Below are 22,607 nucleotides of genomic sequence, written 5' to 3' on the forward strand. Positions count from 1 at the left end.
TACTTTCAATAACATGTACTAGAAGAAAAATTACACATGCTGGGAATGACATGCTCTTGCAGAAATATGTATCTGAAATAACACTTTTTAAACTTTTAAAAACAGTTTTGAAGTGTAAGTGATACATAATAAACTGAACATATTAAATTGTGTAAGTTTTAATCAAAGTATACACCTCTGAAACCAATACCACAACTGAAATGATGTACATACTCATCACTTCCAAAAGAATCCTCATGCCCCTTTGTAATCTGTAATCTATCCCTCCTTTACTCCCATCTCAGGCAACGACTGGCTTTGCTCTCTGTCATCACAGATTAGTTAGCATTTTTAAAAACTTTACGCTGGGCACACTGGCTCAGGCCTGTAATCCCAGCACTTTGGGAGGCTGAGAAAGGTGAACACCTGAGATCAGGAATTCAAGACCAGTCTGGCCAACATGGTGAAACCCCCAACATGACTCTTACTAAAAATACAAAAATTAGCCGAGCATGGTGGCACTCGCTTGTAATCCCAGCTACTCAGGAGGCTGAGGCATGATCATCGCTTGAACTCAGGAGGCAGAGGTTGCAGTGAGCTGAAACAGCGCCACTGCACTCCAGCCTGGGTGACACAGCGATACTGTCTCAAAAACAAAGACTAAGAAAAAAATATTTTGATATACATACATATTGTTTTCCTGCTTCTTTCACTCAGCATAATTATATTGAGATTCATCCATTTTGCTGCATGTATCAAAAGTTCTTTTCTTTTCATCCATGTTATGGTATGGATATACCACAACATGTTTATACATTCACCTGTTGATGGGCATTTAGGCTGTTTCTACATCTGGCTCTTACAAATGAGTCTGCTATGAACTTTGTGAACAAGTATCTGTGCGGATATAAACTTTCATTTCTTCCAGGTAAACAGTAAGATGTAGAATAGCGGACCCCTATGTTAATTTTTACATACTGCCAAAATGTTTTCCAAAGAGTTCCAGCTTATCTACATTCTCACCAACACCAAACAGAATCAGTCTTTATCATTGTGGCTATCCTGTTGAATGTGTAGTGGTAACTGTGATTTTAATTGCACGGAATAAAACTTTTAAAGGAATTTTTAAAAAGCATTCTCTTGGACCACAGAATACATCATAATAGAAGAAAACGCTGACAAAATGTTAAGCAATTTTTAAAAACACTTAAACATGGAGTTTTTCACAATAAAAAGATAACCAAAATATACATATACATGTACTATTTACCCCTGCTTCGTGTTCTGCTTCTGCTTCTAGTCCTGCTTCTATCTCTGTCCCTTTCACGAAGCCTCTCTTTACTCCAACTTCGACTTCGACTTCTGCTGTAACTGCGACTTCGCCCTCGTCTTCTATTGTACCGGTCTCTGTATGAATCTCTTCGAGGAGGGTTTCGATCATAATCTCTTTTGCGAGAACGATCATCTTTTTTCCTCTCATCACGGCTTCTAAAGAAATATATGGTCACTTTTATACAAATAATTTTTAAGTGACACAGGAAAAAGCTAATTAAATGCAAAAGTTATATTTAATTCTTGTAACATAACTTTTTATCCTACCATCAGACACTTGAAAAAACTGAGCTTAATATTTAGTACTCTAAATCCCTTTTAAATGAAAAACAATCTTTTTAAAGCCTTAACCCTTAGTCTTATACACATTGGCAACTATACAATTGGGCATCTGTAGATAAAGGCATCTATACATATGACTTACAGTACATATAGAACATACTATCCCGTACATACAGTCACACACTTTCAGACATGTATCGCATGCATTCTATTCTAAGGGTTTTTGAAGCCTGAATGAGAAAAACAATTTAATCACACTAAAGGGAAACAGCAGGCAAAAAAAAAAAGAGCCACACATTAAGATTCTACTGGAATCTGAAGTTAGGAATAAAAAGATTAGCAGCTAATATATGTCAAGCACTGTTCTAAACTCACTCCCAAGATCTACAAATCTGACCTAGATTTTCATGATAGAAACAGACCTAGTTATATTTTCCTAGACCAATAAAAGAGTAGATATTACTTGTCTCTGCATAAAAGATAATCCAAGTCTAAACATTCATATAAAAGGTAACGTATGTCAAAACACTGAATATGGTTCAATGAACTGCTCACCTATTTTCCCTGTATCGGGAGCTTGACTGTGGAGGACTGTGATTTAGCCTTCTAGAAAACTTCTTCTCTCGCTCTTCCTCCTTAGTGATCTGATATACAAAAAAAAAGGTGTACAAGAAGTTTAGTAGTTATTCCACTGTTAAACAGCCTTAGATAGGGCCGGGCGTGGTGGCTCACGCCTGTAATGCCAGCACTTTGGGAGGCTGAGGCGGGTGGATCGCGAGGTCAGGAGTTCGAGGCCAGCCTGGCCAACATGGTGAAATCTCGTCTCTACTGAAAATACAAAGATTAGCTGGGCGCGGTGGTGGGTGCCTGTAATCCCAGTTACTCTGGAGGTTGAGGCAGGAGAATCACTTAAACCCAGCAGGCAGAGGCTGCAGAGAGCTGAGATCGTGGCACTGCACGCTCCAGCCTGGGCGACAGAGTGAGACTCTGTCTCAGAGAAAAAAAAAAAAAAAGCCTTAGGTAGACACATTACTACTTTAAGACTTTATTAACATTAACATTTAATTAATATTAGTTTATATAATGTAGAAGCAAAATCATCTCCTAAAAGTATCCAAACAAAGTAAATTCCTCTACTACGTATCATCATTTAACTGTAATGAAATGATTACACTGGTGAGAAAACATTTTAAGCAAGTATGCTCATTTTAACATAATTAATGGAAATCCAATTTTATTCCTCTTTCAAAAGTCTAACACATATTCGTGTTTTGGTTTCATGGATTTGGTCTGGTACCAAACACATCAAAGAAAATAGGAGAATACATTAGAACTCACCAAGTCATAAATACAGATACACACACATATACACATATATACACACATTTATACATATACTTATATATAAATATAAAAATATAAATATATATTTACATATACTTACATATTTATATACACATTTATATATATGGGAAAACAATGTATAAGATGAAGGAGTTTTCCAGTTTCTCACAGCAGCATGACAGCTATATATTCCTGTTTCCTACAAGGTGCTTCCATTCACATCATATAGCTACTAGAAAGCAACCCTGGAAAATATTCTAGTGCTACCTTCTCCAGACTATATTGTTGAGAACAATGGTCCTCAACAATAGGAGCAATAGGAATCACTATTTTTCTAGACAATTAGAAAAAAAGGACTTAGAGGTTAAACAAATTCAGGAAATATTGTGCAAGTGGCTTCCATAAATAAGACAGGGCTCAAGATTTTGCGTTACTGAGAACTATAAGATATTCTTATGCAGGTAGTCTACGCACAGGGTACACATGTCCCAGATTATGCCAGCTGTTCCAGCATCCCTTTGATAAGACCTTCTGTCAAAATGTGCCACTTTAGGCCGGGCTAAGTGACTCACACCTGTAATCACAGCACTTTTAAAGGCCGAGGTGGGTGGATCACTTGAGGTCAGCAGTTTAAGACCAGCCTGGCCAACATGCTGAAATCCCACCTCTACTAAAAATACAAAAATTAGCTGGGCATGGTGGCACGTACCTGTAATCCCAGGAAGGGATTACAGGAGGGATACTCGGGAGGCTGAGGGAGGAGAACTGCTTGAACCCAGGAAGCAATAGGTTGCAGTGAGCTGCTATGGGGCCACGACACTCCAGCCTGGGCAACAGAGTAAGACTCCGTCTCAAAAAAAAAAAAAGTGTGCCACTTTAGATGAGAAATCAGATGGAAATCCTATTAACAGACCAAACTAGGAGAAATAAACTTTAAAGCATTCTTTCAACAGTTTGCCTTTTTAAACTCAAGTACTTTTGTACTCTTTCCACCTATTCCAGCTCTCCTCCCAGACCAGACAAAAAACTGGGTACTAATACAACCCTTCTGATACACTCTTTCCCTTCTATTTACTCAATGCACTTTTGCAAGTAATCTAACAGATCACCATATTCCACAGTACATGCCCATCTTAGTACAGCCACAGCATTTTAAACGTAGATTGCTGTCTGGCATTTTGACAATTCTGAAAGATCAGGGATAAGTATCTCCCACAACTGACTGAAAAAACAGGAAGTATTACATCAACAGATAGTAAGACTAAAGCTTTGCTACTACTCGATTTGGGGGAAGACTACTTCTCAAACCAAGGGACTGTGATCTACTCAAGATTTTTTGAGAATTAAAACATATATATATATATATATATTTTTTTTTTAGATGGAGTTTCGCTCTTGTCACACAAGCTGGGGTATAATGGCATGGTCTCAGTTCACTACAACCTCTGCCTCCCAGGTTCAAGCTATTCTCCTGTCTCAGCTTCCTGAGTAACTGGGATTACAGGCGACTGCCACCACGCCCGGCTAATTTTTGTATCTTTAGTAGCGACGGGGTTTCACCATGTTGGCCAAGCTGGTCTTGAACTCCTGACCTAAGGTGATCCACCCGCCTCAGCCTCCCAAAGTGCTGGGATTACAGGCGTGAGCCACCACGCCCAGCCAAAGTATAATTTTTAACAGCAAAAATCTGAAACCAACCCAAAGTTCCACCAATAGACAAAACTTGAATAAACCACTGCATATCTCTATGTGGCATAAGCAATTGCCAATACAATATCCACCGTCCCTTTCTTCCTAACAGAACCCCTATACTGTTAGGTATGAAATATGTTCAGTTATAAATTACATTTCTGGTCTTCCCAGGCAGATAAAACTGATTGGGATGTTACATGTGGGTATGTGTATACGAAAATATACAAATATACATGTGTGTAAATATATTCAGATAGAGATAAAAATATATTTGATAATTATTACATATTATATATATTTTATTGCATAATAAAATGTATTATTTATATATAATCTGGAAAAAGCATAAAAGGAGAAAAAAAAACAAAGGTCACAACAGCAACATCTCCTACAATCTCAAAAAAGACAGCAGCTACCATTGACTGGGAACCTACCATGTGCCATGTGTGAGAAGTAAGTAAAATAATGTATGTAAAGCACCAATCAAGTGCTTTACATCATTATTTTACTTAATCCTCACAAGAATCTTTAGTATTTCCATTTCACAGCTGAGTAAAATGAGGCTCAGAAAAGTAAAGTTTTCAAGGTCACAAACCAGTGATTTGTAGAACCAAAATTTTAACCAAGATTTGTGTGACCTAAAGCTAGGGCTAAATGCAGAAACATAATGGCTTAACTGCAAACAATTATTTTCACTAAAATTATAGGTTTTTTTTGTTTTTGTTTTTGTTTTAAGACAGGGTCTTGCTCAGTTGCCCAGGCTGCAGTGTAGTGCTTCAATCCGCACCCTCAGGCTCTGGGGCTCAAGCAGTTCTCCCACCTCAGCCCCTCAAGTAGTTAAGACTACAGGCATGCACCACCCCATCACACCTGGCTAATTTTAAATTTTTTTTCAGAGAGATGAGGTCTCACTATATTACCCAGACTGGTCTCAAACTCCTGGGCTCGAGCGATCCTCCCGCCTCAGCCTCCCAGAGTGCTGGGATTACAGGCATGAGCCACCACGCTCACCCTGGCCAAATTATAATCTTTTAACATCAAATTGAAAAGATATAAATTATTATATGACTATTAGGGTGAAGAAAGGAGGTTATAAAATACACACAAAAATTTCAGGACCTCTTGAAGTATGAAGTCAGTTCCACTGTCCTGTGAAGGTCCTTGTGTTTTACTACCTTAAAAACAGTCCCCTACTAAAATGCACGTAGGACAAAAGCAAACAGACCAATTGTCAACCTAATTATTTTCATAGAAAAGATGATAAGACTCTATTTCTGTAAGATATTGTGCAGAGTAAAAGCGGGCCTGACAATACTATCCTTAGAAAGCCAGCATGCTTGTAAGGCTGGCCTTTGGCTGGCTCCTGGGCACTTTGATTTCTTGAGCATTCCCATTACTCCCTGATAAGGAATGGTTCACTATGCCTGAACTGTTTATGAAACAACATGGTCTACACTGAACATCTGCTTTCCTCCCAGGAGTCTGGAATTTTGGTACATACTAGGTAGGCGGTGCCTATGTGACCAGTTCCAAGTAAGAACGCTGGGCAGAGTATCTAAGGAGCTTGCCTAATCCCCATGTGTTGTTACAGTTCACTGCTAGGGGAATTAAGTACATCCTGTGGAACTCGGAGGACCTTAGAAGCTTGCGCTTTGTTTTCCACTGGACTTGGCCTCATACACCTTTTCCATTTGCCGACTTTGCTTTGAATCCTTTTGCTGAAATAAGCCAGGGCCATGGGCATAATTACATGCAAAGTCCTATGAGTCCTCCTAGAGAAATCATTTAAACTGGGAGTGGTCCTGAGGACTCCCAACAAAAAGATATAGAAGATAAAAACTCAGTTTAGTTATTCCTCTTATGTGTTTAAATAACCTGTAAGGTATAACACAAATCATTACCTCTTCTTTCTTTATATCTTTTTCTTGGTGCGGGAAAAATTCTACCTTCAGGCTTCCTGATGATGGCTGCTCTGGAGGAGGTAGGTAACTCTTTGTATTCACAGCATCAAAAAGTTTTTCCACAAATATCTGTGTCTCTAAAAGTAAAACCAAACACCATAGATTAAAAGACATTTGTTAAGATTAATTCCCCGCTTCCACATCTCTTATCTCTAATATGATGAAGTACACCTTGACTTTTACAAATTAGAAAATATACTAGTACTGGCCGGGCATGGTGGCTCACGTCTGTAATCCCAGCACTTTGGGAGGCCAAGGCGGGCGGATCGCCTGAGGTCAGGAGTTCAAGACCAGCCTGGACAACATGGTGAAACCCCGTCGCTACAAAAACATAAAAATTAGCCAGGCATGATGGCAGGTGCCTGTAATTCCAGATACTCGGGAGGCTGGGGCAGGACAATCACTTGAACCCAGGAGGCAGACACTACAGTGAGCCGAGATCGCGCCATTGTACTCAAGATCACGCCACTGCACTCCAGCCTGGGTGACAGAGCAAGACTCCATCTCAAAAAATAGAAAAAAAAAAGGAAGAAAATATACTAATATCAACAGCTTCCCAATCAGTGTGCAATGGCACAAGTTCTGAGGCAATACTGATTCATGCTATTTTCAAGATGGCAGGGGCTGGAATGGCCACAGCCTCTGGGTCAGTCACTTCCAGCCATGACTAAGTCTTCTCCATGTAGCCTACTCAGTGTGGTAAACACAAACACTATCATTATCTAGATGTGGCAAGGTGCAAAAAGCTGAAAAGCAATGTGCTAGGTAAGATTCAAAGCAGTTTCCTAAGCAGTATTAGCTTTAAATAAATAAGGAGTCATTTTCTTAATCTTTTAATCTACATAAGAAAAAATATCAACATGCTTTAAGAATAAGCACGTGGACATTACTGAGAGGTGGCATCCATTTTAAGTAAGTTAAGGATATACTCAGTAATAATATTGTTTATTTAACTTTGTTAAAATTAGGGCTTCTTACTAAGTTCCTTTAATATTCTGTGGATAAACTTATTTTAAATAACTTTATTTTTTTTGAGATGAGTCTCACTCTGTCACCCAGGCTGGAGTGCAATGACGCGATCTTGGCTCACTGCAACCTCCGCCTCCCAGGTTCAAGCAATTCTCCTGCCTCAGCCTCCCAAGTAGCCGGGACTACAGGCATCCACCATCATGCCCACCTAATTTTTATATTTTTTGTAGAGATAGGGTTTCACCATGTTGGCCAGGCTGGTCTTGAACTCCTGACCTCAGGTGACCCACCCACCTCAGCCTCTTAAAGTGCTGGGATTACAGGCGTGAGCCACTGTGCCAAGGCTTAACTTTTTAAAATATAGTAGTATTTTCAAACCAAAGATCTTACCTTTCTGAAGAAATACATCCAGCTGATCAATACATAATGCCTTTAACTCTTTTTCACTTTTGTCTTTCTTTACCAAAGCCAGAACATATTTTGCTAGGGCAGATGGATCTGCATCACAGCTAAAGAAAAAAACCAGCGTTGAAGAAAATTTAGTCAACTGCACATTCTACAAATTCCAGTTACAAACTGAATTAGTGAGAATAACAGTTTAAGTGAGTTAATACATGTAAAAAGCACCTGGGTCACAGAGGACCTTGAAGAAATTTAAGTTCTCTTTATACTAACACTTCTTAATGCTATGTGTAGCCATTTTATTTCTTAAAAACATACCCATCAGTATATTAGTTTAAACAGCAAAAAAAGAAAGTCTAGAAATGGATCCAAACGTACTAGGAATTCAGATTTTATAAAAGTGGCATCCAAACCAACAAAGAAGAGATAAATTATGCAATAAACGTATTGAGGCCAGGCCCAGTGACTCAATCCTGTAATGACAGCACCTTGGGAGACTGAGGCGGGCAGATCGCTTGAGCCCAGGAGTTCAAGACCAGTCTGGGCAAAATGGCAAAACCCGTCTCTACCAAAAGAAAAAAAAAAAAAGAAAAACAAATTAGGTATGATAGTGTGTGCCTATAGTCCCAGCTACTCGGGAGGCTGAGGGGGAAGAATCATCTGAGCCAAGTTCAAGGCTGCAGCGATCTGTGATCACATCACTGCATTCCAGTCTGGGTGACAGAGTAAGACCCTGTCTTAAAAAAAGAAAAGAAAATGTATTGAGACAACTTGGCAGTTATCTTTACAAAATAAACTTGGAAACATGTTAGAGGAAAACACAGTTTATTTAACCCTGGAGTAAGAAAGACATAACATCCATACATCAAAAAAGTAATGTGATTATTAAAAAAAAAAAAAAAAAAAAAAAAAAAAACTAAGAATGAAGAGTCAACAAATGAAAAACAAGCTCAGTTTATCTCATCACAAACAGGTTAATTCCCCTAACCCACAGTGTTTTTACCAAGACCAACATCATAAGAGAAAAAAAGACAAAGGATATGAATAGATGCTAAACCATAAAATAAATAAAAATGATTCCTAAACGAGTAAAAATTCAACCTCACCCATAAGAGAAATACAAATTTAAGTTAAACTGAAACATTTTTCAGTTATCAGGTTGGCAAAATCCAATAAATATGAAAATGTATTCTGGTGGCAAGACTAATGAAAAAGCAATTTTAAACATGAGCTGGTGTGAGTGAACTGGTAGATGATAGAGTATTCTGGTAGTATCAAAGTCACAAATGCAAGTTACATCTATGAATTCTACAGATATACTCACGTGTTCAAAATGACATGCGTACAAGTTACTTATTGTCATACTGATTGTAAAATCAAAAATGTGCACATGTCCATTTAGAGAGGACTGGAAAAATAAACTGTATTAAAATCCACACAAAAGAATGACATGTAGCAAAAGGATCCAAGAAACAGGTAATGAAGTTTTCAACCCTTAAGGAAATCTTCATATCAATTTATTAAATTTAAAATGCAAGACAGAGAAAAAGTTTGTATAGTATGTACCACTTGTGTTGGGGGAGAAGGGAGAAATCTGGCTTATGTGGAAGGATAAATAAACTACGGCTATTTGGGCAGGATGATAGTACGAACTATAAGTAAAGGAAGGACAGGGTCACAAGGGAAAGTTTTTAAAAAATAATAATAATAATTCTATGTATTCATAGAGTACAATGTGATATTTTGATACCTGTATGCAAGGTGTAATGAATAAATCAGGGTAATTAGCATATCTATAACCTAAAACATTTACTTCTTTGTGTTGGGAACATTCAAAATCTTCTCTTCTAGCTATCTGAAAATATGTAATAAATTAACTATAGTTACCCTACAGCGTTAAACAACACTAAAACTTACTCCTCCAATCCAGCTGTAATTTTGTATCTGTTAACCAACTTCTCCCTGTCTCCCTACCACCCTTCCCAGCATTTGGTAACCACTATTCTACTTTCTACTTATATGAGATCAACTTATTTAGCTTCCATATATGAGTGGTAACATACAGCATTAATCTTTCTGTGCCTGGTTTATTTCAATTAACAACATCAGGATGGAAAATGTTTGATGTCTGAACTATTTTCATCCAATTCAAAAAAATGATATAATTGTTTATAATTTATAACTAAGCTAAAATTATTATGTAGGTTTTACAAGTTAGAGTAACTAACAATAAAATAACAGCAGTAGTTAATTACTAACACTTACTCAAGACCTAGTTTGTGCCATGAACTGCATTTCTAATTTTACATACTATATTGGGCTCTCACTTTACTGACAAAGAAACTGAGGTTCAGAGAAAAGCTAAGTAGACTGCCCAAGACAATATAGCAAGTAAATGAATCAAGATTTAAAACTAAATCTCATACTCCAAAGTCCACATTCTTAACCACCACACTAGACTGCCTCTTACAACGAGGTGCCAGAAACCTGACTTCCAATTTACTTTTTAAACACTTAGAGTTACAGTCACTCCCTATTCACTTGATTACTCCTTTTAAAAGTCATCCACAGCCAAGCGCAGCGGTTCACACCTATAATCCCAGCACATTGGGAGGCTGAGGTGGACAGAGCACGAGGTCAGGAGTTTGAGACCAGCCTGCCCAACATGGCGAAACCCTGTCTCTACTAAAAATACACAAAATTAGCCAGGCGTGGTGGCGGGCGCCTATAATCCCAGCTACTCGGGAGGCTGAGGATGGAGAATTGCTTGCACATGGGAGGTGGAGGTTGCAGTGAGCGGAGATCGCGCCACTGCACTCCAGCCTAGGCGACAATAGCAAAACTCCATCTCAAAAAAATTCATCCACAATGCTTCCACCTCCCTGTATCCTTAGTTCCTGCCATGACACAGTCCATGCTCACCTCTTCCTGTACTCTCTCCCCTTCTTAGCTTAATTTTCAAAGACCATTATTTCAAGCAGTCTCTAAACAATGCCTCAACCACGTATGACTCATGGTCCTCTTACCATCCTTTCATCTATCCAGCTGGGTAAAATGCCAACAGAGAATCAACCCCTCAACTTAGATTTAATTTCATAGCTTGGCAGCATAAAAACAATGGCTTAATTTCACACCCATAACATAAGTGAGGGTCAGTAAATAATATCTTCCAAGGATACTGACGATACAAAAAGGTTTAACAGTAATAGCTTTAAAAGGATATAATAAAGATATTAGGAAATCACAGTAGGAAGATGACTACAAATGAGCACAGGGAAAGGATAACTTAATAGTTCATTTGAAGAAAAAGAGATACATACAATGATATATTTGACATGACATCCTTCAATCTCTTTATCTGTTAGCAATTTTAACTAATAATGAATACAAAATAGAGATTCTACATGTTCTACCTAAAGTTGAAAAGCAGAATGTTAATAAAATAACTGATACACATCAAAGTAAAGCTAGCAAATACTGCAAGACATATAGAAAACATCTCAATTCCTATGTTTCTGGCATATAATAGTTCTATAAGAGTAAACAATAACAAATGTCACTGAATCAAAAAGTACATCTTAAAGAGTGGATAGCTTTGCTTGCACAGAATTTGTACAGAGAAACTTGACTGTAAGTCAATCAACAGACGGATTTTACTTATCATAAAGACCACAAAGGCGACTGATAAAGTGTCAGAGATAAGAGCTACTTTCTTAATGAACTAGTAGTTTATTGTATATGCTATAAGACTCACTTGATCAACATCACTGTGGTTGTTTTACAGTACATCCTCAAATTCTTCATTCCTCCCTTCAGAAAGGTAAAGCCTAATTTCCTACCCCATGAACATAGACTCAATTTAGTGACTTGTTTTTTAACAAATAGAAGTGACGGTGTGTTTGACTTCTAAGACTAGGTCTTAAAAGTTATTGTGACATCTTCTTCCTGCAGGCTTTCTTTCTTTCTGTCTCTCTCTCTCTCTCTTGTTCCACAGAAATCACCTGCTATTCCCCAAGGAAGGACACTAAAGCAGCCTTAGGGAGAACACCATGTGGCTAATAAATGTGGCCTTCAGTCAATGGCTAGCAAAGAACTAAGGCCTCTTAACCAACAGCCACATGTGAGTGAGCTTGGAAGTAGATTCTACTGTCCCAGCACAACCTTAAGACTACACGTGTGCCCAGCAGCTTGACTACAATCTCATAAGGGACACTGAGTCAGAAATATCCAGTTAACTTGCTCCCAAATTCCTGACCCACAGAAACCGTAAGATAATAAATGTATGCCGTGTCACCAAGTTTCAGGGTAATTTGTCACTCAGGATTCACAGATCAACTTTTCTCATAAAGCTATTTCCATTTATTTACAAAGATTTGAAATGAGTTATGATCTATGCAACAAGAAAAAAAATCCACTTCGATGGTACAAGAGATTTTTTAAATACTTTCACTTTTTCTTTCAAAAATTTACTTCGATATACTTATTTCAACATTTTTAAATACAATGATTTATGATACACTAAATTTTTGTTTTATCATAATCAGCATGGGAATACTCAGATCTATGATGAAATAAGGATGAAGAATTGGAATAATAACCTTTTGATGTATCTCGAGATATACTTACATCTGGCCATCTGGTAATACTGTATGAGACCATGAAACAGATATCCTGAATAAGCACAATCAACCAGACATCAACCAAACTAGACATCAAGCTAAACCTATTTCAATTTACTGGAAATCATTATGATACATCATACTATTACTGCGTTTTATTGAACTGCTGTAAATAAATTCAGTCTACACTGAGTCTAAATGCTGTAATTTAATATTGGTTTGGGTGTCATGGTGAATTTTCAACTTATTAGTGGTTTTTCCAGTAACTTACCTGTCATTTTTCAATTCTCTCAACGAAATACCAAATCTGTTTCATTTTCACACCATTATTTTTTAAATAGGACATTTTAAAAATGAATTAAAATGTTAGCAGCTAAAAATCTAGAGGAAGCCTTTCATGATTTTTAAAATTATTATGGTCTATAAACCAGTTTTATAGAACAGCAAGACAGAATTCCAGAAGAATCTCTGCTCAACATCTTCTGTAGAAGCAATCTGAACTGAAACAAAAACCATTAGCCACAACAAATAAACTACCACATACAGTTCTAAATCCTTGAAATAATCTGAAAGGCAGATGACTTTTTAACATGTGTTAAGAGTTCAAATTACATAGAAGCAGGGGTTAAAATTTCGCATTTAATGGCAAAACAACTGAATTTGCATTTAGGAGGCAATTTTCCTTAAGTCCTATAAGAAGTTCCATTTTTACTTCAATATTTTTGAAAACAAAAAGCTGAGTAAAAAATATAGACCACAGAAATTTAGTAATATACTGAAATGGTATATATCAGGAACAGAAAGGCAAAACGTATGTTCTCTTTTCTATTCGTCTTATGTGTTATATTATCTGAACATCTAGTAATGATGTTATGCAAAGTCAATTAAATATTCAAATTACCTAATTAAAAAACTATATTCATATAGCAAACTATTTTTAAAAATTATCTCCATGGCTAGCAAGATTGTTCGAGGTACTTTACTATACCAGTTGCCACTGCTGATAAAAGGTTTGTAATTTGAAAAGGTTTGTAATTTGAATGATCTGTATCTTGTCAGAGCTAGACTTTTCTTTACCCCTGCTATACTGCTAGCATCCTGAAAATGGGTGAAAGAAAAAGTAGAGCTGAAATTGCCTTACAGATCAAGGAAAAAAAGAAAATCAAGTTTTGAAAATTACTTCTTAGCTCCCACAAACAACAAAATCTGCCAATAAAGTAGGATTCTGACCACCAAGTGCTCCAACTGCAATTACTCTTCTGTGTGTGTTGGGGCTGGTGAGGGGACAGAATACAAACAAAAGCAAAAACTACAAAACAAGGCATGAGATGTGACTTAACAATAGCATTTGTAGAGGGCAAATAGAAGGTGAACAACTTAAGTACTTTAATAAATGGCTAAGTTAAAGGAAATGAAAGTGTGAAATGGCTGGGAGGAAACACAAACTCTAAACATGCAATAAACAGAAAACTGAGAACTGGACAGGAAAGAGTGCTGCTCTCCTATGCAGTAGAGTGTTAGTGCTTTCAGTTCTAGGTACCACCTTTATAAATCCATAAACAAACTCAAACAGATTCTTAGAAAATGACCAAGATGGTACATGGATGTCATTATTAGACGGTTTTCTAGGGATTCTCAGCCTAGAGAACTGAAATGTCAGAGAGAACTTGGTAAGTCTTCAAATAATTGAAAGGTTATCACAAGGAAAAAGGATTACATTTGTCCAATATATCCAAGGAATGTAACTAAGGCCAGTAAGCAGAAGCAGCCAAACAGGTTTTGGCTTAAAATAGAGACAGACTTTTTTTTTTTTTTTTTAAATAATCAGAGGCCTCCCAAAGGCAGAACAAACTGCCCGAGGGTTCTCCATCATTAGAATGGTTTCAAGCATAGGCTGAACAGCTCTTGGCAGATAAGCACTGGATTGGATAGTAAATCCCTCACAAATATCAATGCATATAATCATTAGGTTTAAATTTGTTCATAAGATATTGTGCATATATATGAAATATAAGATAATACAGTAGTCTGTTCAATTACTGATCTACATATATTAGTAATAAAAAAGCATTTTTTAAAAATTACACTGTAGATAAAATATACCTTACAAAAAATCTGAGACATATTAATAGTTACTAAGCAAGAGAATATACGTACAAATATCTGTTTCACTAGATCAATGGCTCATTTCTGTCAGGGATTATCTTTCATCTTCATATAAAGTTTGATGAATAAAATAAGAAAATATGTTGGGTTTGGTGATTATCGTCCAAATATCGCATTCATTATTCAAGAGCATTTTAAAAGCACCTACTCTGTCACTGTTCTAGATCCTGAAAACACAACTTTTAGAAAAGTCACTGTTGCCACAGAATTTACATTGGTGGGTGGGGGGAGACAATACGCATATTACACAAACATACATTTATACTATGTATTGTCAACATGTGCTCTGAGGAAAAATCCAGGTTGAAAGGATAAAGTGTAAAGGAGGAGAAAGGAAGAAAGGTAAGGAGAAAGAAAAGATAAAACAAGTATTATTTAAGATCATCAAGGAAGGACTCTGTTGAAGTGACATTTAAACAGGGATCTGAATTTAGATAGGAATGGAAATGGAATGCAAGCATGCTTTATGGCTATCTAGGAAAACAAAAAAAAAAATTTTAAAAGCCCAGGCCAAGGGAACCTATCAGAAAGAGCCTAAGGCCTACTTGACCTACTTGACACATATGAGGGATAGGAGTCAAGTGAAATGGAGCAAAGTGAGCATTCATGAACACTGGAGTTTCCAATTTTAATTCTCCAAGGATTTCAAATTAACTGCTTCAGTGAGCTCTGGCAAATTAAATCTCTAAATCACTACCAAGTCATTCACATCAATGATTTTAAAGGCATAAAAATAAAACTTTGTCAATTCCTGAATATACTGTGTTAACGACACAGCTAATAAAGCTTTTTTCCCATTTTACTTTTTTAGAGACAAAGTCTTGCTGTTACCCAGGCTGGAGGGCAGTGGTGCAATCATGGTTCACTGAAGCCTTGAACTCCTGCCAAGAGATCCTCCCACCGCTGCCTCCTGTGTAGCTAGGACTACAGGTGCACACAACTACATCTGGCTCATTTTTGTGTGTGTGTAGAAATAGGGTCTTGCTCTGTTGACCAGGCTGGTTTTGAACTCCTGGCCTCAAGTGATCCCCCTGCCTCGGCCTCCCAAAGTGTTGGAATTTATAGGTGTGAGCAATAGTGCCCAGATGGCATCTTTGTTTTTTTAAAAATAGTTCAGTTGGAGACTTCCAGCTTCATGCATACCCTTTAAAAGCATACAAGTGACCATCTAAGAAGGTAATTCTCTGCCAACTATATCTGGGATGGAGAGGGAAATACACACACTAAAGTTACAGAAGCCAAAAATAATACAGAAAATCAAATGTTATAATAAAATATCTTTAAAAACTAAATATTCTTAATAAGAAACAAATCACCTTTAGAAATAAAGGTCATACTAATCCCCCAACACACTCATACTGTGTTTTAGATTTTGAGATTTTCAAAACAGTAATGAGACCGTAAAGAAATCTTTAATACTCCAATACAGTATTTCAAAAAATTTGTTTTGCACGAGTTTCTTCGAGACTTTAGACATTTAGTAGAATGTAACTCACAGAATTTAACCCAAGCTTCCATTTTCAGTAATCTTGAAAAGGAGCTGGAGGTGGCAGTGGGAATTAAAAATTAAATTTAAATATGTTAACTGAGTAACTTTAGAACACGGATATGCACCCACGTCTGTTCCTTCCAAATTTTCATTTTATATTCAGGAAAAATATCTAATTTGCATCAAAGTCATGATTTTATATTCTGTACTTCGAATTACTCTTTTAAAAATCCAAATTTCATTGCAGCAAGCATAATACATACATTGAAATTTTCAATTGCTGTAATTTATTACATGCTTCATTCAATTCGAACAAGAAAGCAAAAATAGATTACTTATATACAGCAATTAGTTACAGCAAAGACTACTCATTAAGAATTATTATACACCCAGTTCATTCTACAAAATAGAATCATCTAAACATGATCCATCCTTGAGCATCACACATTCTATTAATACTTCTTCATCACTGCAAAATGTATCACAATACATGTAATTACAACACTGAAAACTACTGGCCAGTTCTTTTATTCCCCCACATCACTCCAAGAAATAGCAGTGATTCCATCTTACTTTTAGAACAACGATTCTCACATTTTTGGTATCAGGAGCCCTCTAAGCTTTACAAATAAGGAACCAGTCCAAACAGCTTTTTATTTAAAAGAGTTATATCAATATTTATTAAGAATTAAAATTGAGAAAAAATTTAGTTTAGTTTGAAATAATAAATCCATTGTAACTTAGCATAAAAACCCTATATATTTGTTTGAGTAATGAGAAGAATTTATTCGTGCAAACAAACAGGAAGCCTATATGTGGGGCTGGCTTTTTTTCTGAATCCAGGAGTTCAAATCATATCACCAGGACTCTCTATTCTGCATTTTCACTTTCAGAAAGGCTCTCTATGTGTGGCAAAAATGATGGCCCCCAAGCAGTTCCCGGCTTACATTATTCTCACAGCTAGTGAAACCAGAAAAAGGAGGCTACTCTTCTCTCCCCCAGCATCCATACTGGCCTCTGAAAATGACTCATCTTTCCCAGCTTAGGTCATATCCCCACTGCAGGTCAGGGATGGGCAGAGCTCTATGATAAACAGCCTCACCTGAAATTAAATACCATATTTTTTAAATTAAAAAAACCCAAAAACTATTTTTCCAAAATAAAACACAACTTTTCTGAGAAGAGTGACCACGTTTTACACTTTTTGCAAATACCTTTGTCTGGCTTAATGGAGGACAGGCCGATTCTTATATCTGTTTTTACATTCAGTCTGTTATGATATTTTATATTGCTTGAAGTACATGAAGAAAAACTGACCTGACGCAGATACATAGTTGGAAAAATAAGGACCTCACAGACACCATGAAAGGCTCTCAGGAAATTCCAGGAATCCTCATACCACACTTGGGAACCATACCTTTAGAAGTTACATAACTTCTAAATTAAATTAAAAAAAAAAAAAAAAAAAAAAAGAAGTGTCCATTAAGTGTCAAAGACCCAACAATCAGATCACAAAACCAAAGTAAAAGTTTGTGCTATTCAGTGCAAAGAGCAGCAGCCCAAATGACAAACTAAGCACAGATCGTTGTGGTTATAAGTATGGTTATAACATCAAGCCACAGAATTCTCTCTTTAAAAAAAAAAAAAAAAAAAAAAAAAAAAAGGTGGATCTGCAATATGGTAGCCCATGACTAATCTTCATATTTAGTTTTTGGTTTTTTTTGTAATTCCTATTTATAGTTGAGGAAGAATTGAGTTCTCTGAGAAAAGACTGGTTCTAGAGGCCACCCCCACTCCAGTTACTCACATTCTATCTAGTTAACAACAGATCTCAGATAATCTATCCCTCTGGTTACTAAAATTAGAGAGCAGAGGCTAGTGAACATTTTCTTTTAAAACCAAAAAGGCAAAATTATCCAAAAGAAATAGCACTAAAACTAGAAATACAAAAAATCTAGTTCTATCATCCTGTTGGATAAATTTGGCTGAGTCGATTAAACCTTTAAACTTTTTCTGATATTTCTTTAAAAGGTCTGGCTAATGCCGTGTGGTTATGTATGCTAGAGATTCATTTTTAAGTCTTTCTCTAACATTGCTACCAAAATTTTCTGATACGGTTACCAGAGTCATGCCAAAATCTTTCTTTAAAAAGGAGAAATTATTACAGACACTTTTCCGCTCATGAATCTTAAGACTAAGCAAACTAAGCTTCAGTTTCTTCATCTAACAGCTGACCTGCCAAACTAGAAATAATTACCAATAAGTATAATTACAAATAAGAAGCACTTTATTAACCTGCCAAGCACCCTAACAATCATTAAGGAATTACTAAATAATGAACTATGATTTAAAAATGCCTATAATCGCCCCTAAAAACATACTTTAGTTAAATTCTGGTTGTCATATTTTAAGTCCTATATTCCCTTTCAAACCTACTTTGTCCCAAGTCAAATTGTCAGCCTTTCTATGAAGCGGTCTGGTATTGAAGAAAAGCACTGAACTGTACTCCAAAAAACACAGAGTTTTCAGATTTCCAGTCTGGTGTCATTTCTACTTTACTCACTAGTTATATAATCCTGTGTTAGCATTTTATTTCTCTAGGCTTTAGTTTACTCATTTTAAAAATAAAGGCACTGAACCATACAATCTGAAGAAGTGGGTCATTTTTGTGAAAAAATATTAAGCTTTCACCACTTTGCACTCTTTCTCTCTTCTCATTCCCAGTAACTTTTAGTTAACTGAACTTCAGAATAATTCACCACAGAGCATTAGAATCATCAAGAGATTTTTTTTTTCCTTTATGTCTCTCTGAAGAGTCACAGAATCCCATTTCCTCAGCACTCATGACCAAATTTTGAGCTCTTGGAAGGCATAAATAGATAAATTCTACTTAATAGAAACATTTTGTATATTTCTCCTAAATTGTCAGACCTATGTATCTATACATTGTTTCTACCACTGTTATATAGCAACTACTGGTATGTTTGTCTGTTTCTCCCATTGGTATACAGATAACTATGTCTGCCTTTTCCCTAGAACAAATCACAATGTATTGAGAAGGAGCTTCTAATTACCAACATTATACCAATCTAAATTCAGGCATTTCACAACTCAGTCTTAAACTAGACTAAGAAATGGCTAAGTAATCTTCCTTTGTCTTCAAAATGTTTTATCTAATCAAACCTCTACATGCCATAAACTGGAGTGCAGTGGCAATCTCGGCTGACTGCAACCTCTGCCTCCCGCGTTCAAGCAATTCCCCTGCCTCAGCCTCCCCAGTAGCTGGGATTACAGGCATGTACCACCACGTCCAGCTAATTTTTGTATTTTAAGTAGAGATGGGGTTTCACCATGTTGGCCAGGCTGATCTTGAACTTCTGACCTCAGGTGATCCACCCGCTTGGGCCTCCCAAAGTGCTGGGATTACAGGCGTGAGCCACTGTGCCCAGCAAGCAACATTCTTAAAAAGAGATCGGATCAAGTAACCCCTGTTTTAACCTTCACCACATGTCATTAATATAGCTCCAAAACTGTCCGATCACTTCAGTATGGCAATAAAACTTTCTCTACATCTGAAACCCACAGAGGTTAGGTGGATTCAAGAGCCTTTTCCTAATCACAATGTATACTCATGATTCCTCCAAACTTCATGTATTCTCACAGAACTTAACTGTTCCTCCAATTTGGCTGTTTAACCTCATCAGAGGCATCCAAACTCAACATGATTCAATTTAGGAAAGTACATTAATAACTTTGCAGACTGGTAACTGCAAGTTTATAAAGCAGTTTTCAAAATAAGGTCTACCTATTTCACAGTCTGCCGGCTACTATAAAAAATTAAACTTTTTAAAAAGGTAAGATAAGTATTTGAGAGATCATTAAAGAAAATAACAGTAACATACAAGAAACATCACAACAACAATCTCTTACAAAACATGCCCACAAAAAGATCACAAGTTATAGACCTTACAGCACCTGTTATTGCATTTATAACTAATACAAAGAGCAACCAAAAAATGATCTGCTGAAGTATATATTAATGCAATGTGGAATCTGTAATCATTCAAACACTTTTCATTTATAAGTGACTTCATTTAAGATTTTATAAATGTTTTTTATCGACTTTTAAAATGCCCGTAAAATGGAAAATAAATAAATGCAGAATGTATGGAGCAGAGATATAGAGAACTCAAAAGCAGACTAGAATTTACGTTGATACACTATCTCCTGTCACTTCTTTTAAAATGGCTCTTTAAAAAACAAAATGAGGAATTACTAATAATGCAATACATAACATCATAAAACAAGTTCATCTGAACTACTGGATTTAAACCAAGAAAGTATACTTAATACTAAGAAAGCCCCCAATAGCAGCATTAGCTGACTTCTAGAAAATAACTTCTACTAATGAGAATAAAGCAAACCATACACACAGAGGAAGATGTTCATTGCAGAGTTATTTAGAAAGTCAAAAACAGTGTACCAGTTGTGTTGTTAAAGAAAAAAAGAAACAGGGGAAAAAAAAGTTATTTGGAAAGCCAAAGAAAAAAGAAAACAACCTAAATGACAAATAAGAACAGAACGGTTACATAAACTATAGTCTCTCATCCACGTACTAACCAAGCCTAATCCTGCTTGGCTTCCAAGTTAGATGAGATCAAGGGTGTTCAGAGTGGTATGGCCGTAGATGATTTGGTCATGCAAAAACACTGGATTTCAGCCATTGTAACAGCATAAAAACTACATATTAATAGTAAAAGTTCAAGGATGGGAAACGTGAAGAGGATTTTGCTTTTCATTTCAAAGTCTTTAAGTTTTCCTTGACTATGTACAGGAATTACTTAAATAATTCAAGAAAATAAACTTTTCCCCCCTAAAAAGTAATAATTACATCATAAAGTACTATTTAAACAAAGTGCAATATACTCACATAATGGAATTCTACGGAACCACTGGAAAGAACAGGAATCTACCTAATAGTATACTTTTATGGGATGATGTGCAGTGTTACTGAAAATACTAGTTGCAGTAGTAACATATAAATGATTCTATCTATGAAAAAAAGTTACGTATTTTCATAAATAGGTGGCACATGTATGTTTATTTTTACAAATATGTTTACATGTTTACATATGAGAATCAGAAAGCAATAAGAAGACTCATTTTTGGTTTCTATTTCTATGCTGTTTAAATTTTTATTAGAACCATCACGTACTATTTTCAATTAATAAGACTTAAGAAATTGTGTTAACAAATCCAGCCTAAAAATAATGAGAGCATTATTATTAACTACTATATATACCATGAATCTGACAACAGAATACTACTCAGCAATACTAAGAAGCAAACTACAGATATATGCAACAATATGAATAAATCTCAGCCATATTACAAGGAGTTAAAAAGAAGCCTTGCTCAAAATAATACTCTGATTCCATTGGCAGAAAGTTTTACAACAGGTAATACTAATATACGTGGAAAAAAAGAACACTGCTTCCTTCTAGAGGTAGGTGGGGGCACGGGAAAAGAAATGAGTAAATTTTCCAGGGCTATACTAATGTTCTTTACCTTAACAGGTGACTGGGTTACAAAAATGTATACACTTGTCAAAATGATGAAATGGTACCCTTAAGATCTGTGCACTTGATTGTATCAAAATTCTAAAATTAAAATAAAAACTAAAATCCTGAAGTAAAGCATGGTATGCATGCTTTAGGGGTAAGTGCACTGACATCTGCAATTTATTCTGAAATGAACCAAAGGATAATAGTGACAAGCACACTAAAATGTTAATGGCAGAATCTCAATGATGGGTATGTCACTGTAAAATTCTTTCAACTTTTCTGTATATTCAAAATTTTCATAATAAAGTTGAGGGGCAAGGGCAGTCAAGCAAAACCAGGCAGGAAAATTCTAAAAATGAACATTATTGGCAGGGGACTAGCCTTTTATCACCAAAAATAAGAGAATAGTGTAAAAGACATAGATAAATATAACATATAAAAAGTCTAGAATAAACCCAAATACATATAAGAACTCAGTATCTATTTAAGGTTGCATCTCAAATCCTTGGGAAAATATGGATTACGCAGTCAAGTTTTATAGAGATACCTTTGTGTGCATCTGGATAAAAATACATAAATAAGGCTTTATCCCTACTTCAAACTTGGATTTTCTTTCAAAATAAGATAATAAAGGACATGTGTGATACTACTTGAGAAAATACAGTGACTGGTTTCCATTTTGCCTGACTTCTCGTGGTCACAGTATGATTTATAGCACACATATTGTCAATTAGAGTTCATTAATTGACTGGTAAATCAATTAGTACACTGGCATACAGTAAGCACAACTAGTGATAACTTTTGCTAT

General features: G+C 36.1%; 1 protein-coding gene across 16 annotated transcripts in view; it reads right to left on the reverse strand.

The window, feature by feature from the left end:
• The window catches only part of RBM26 (RNA binding motif protein 26), an 88,875-nt gene that overhangs the window by 52,231 nt on the left and 14,037 nt on the right, over nucleotides 1–22,607 (reverse strand). For all 16 annotated transcript variants that reach the window (XM_031655927.1, XM_031655926.1, XM_031655932.1 and 13 more), the window contains exons 2-5: nucleotides 7,950–8,068; nucleotides 6,531–6,667; nucleotides 2,149–2,237; nucleotides 1,250–1,467 (exon numbers count right to left, since the gene is read on the reverse strand). In XM_031655927.1, coding sequence (XP_031511787.1) covers nucleotides 1,250–1,467; nucleotides 2,149–2,237; nucleotides 6,531–6,667; nucleotides 7,950–8,068 — 563 coding nt within the window. The remainder of the gene's footprint in view (nucleotides 1–1,249; nucleotides 1,468–2,148; nucleotides 2,238–6,530; nucleotides 6,668–7,949; nucleotides 8,069–22,607) is intronic.

Source organism: Papio anubis, chromosome 15 (genome assembly GCF_008728515.1).
Source record: "Papio anubis isolate 15944 chromosome 15, Panubis1.0, whole genome shotgun sequence".
Classification (NCBI taxonomy): Eukaryota; Metazoa; Chordata; class Mammalia; order Primates; family Cercopithecidae; genus Papio; species Papio anubis.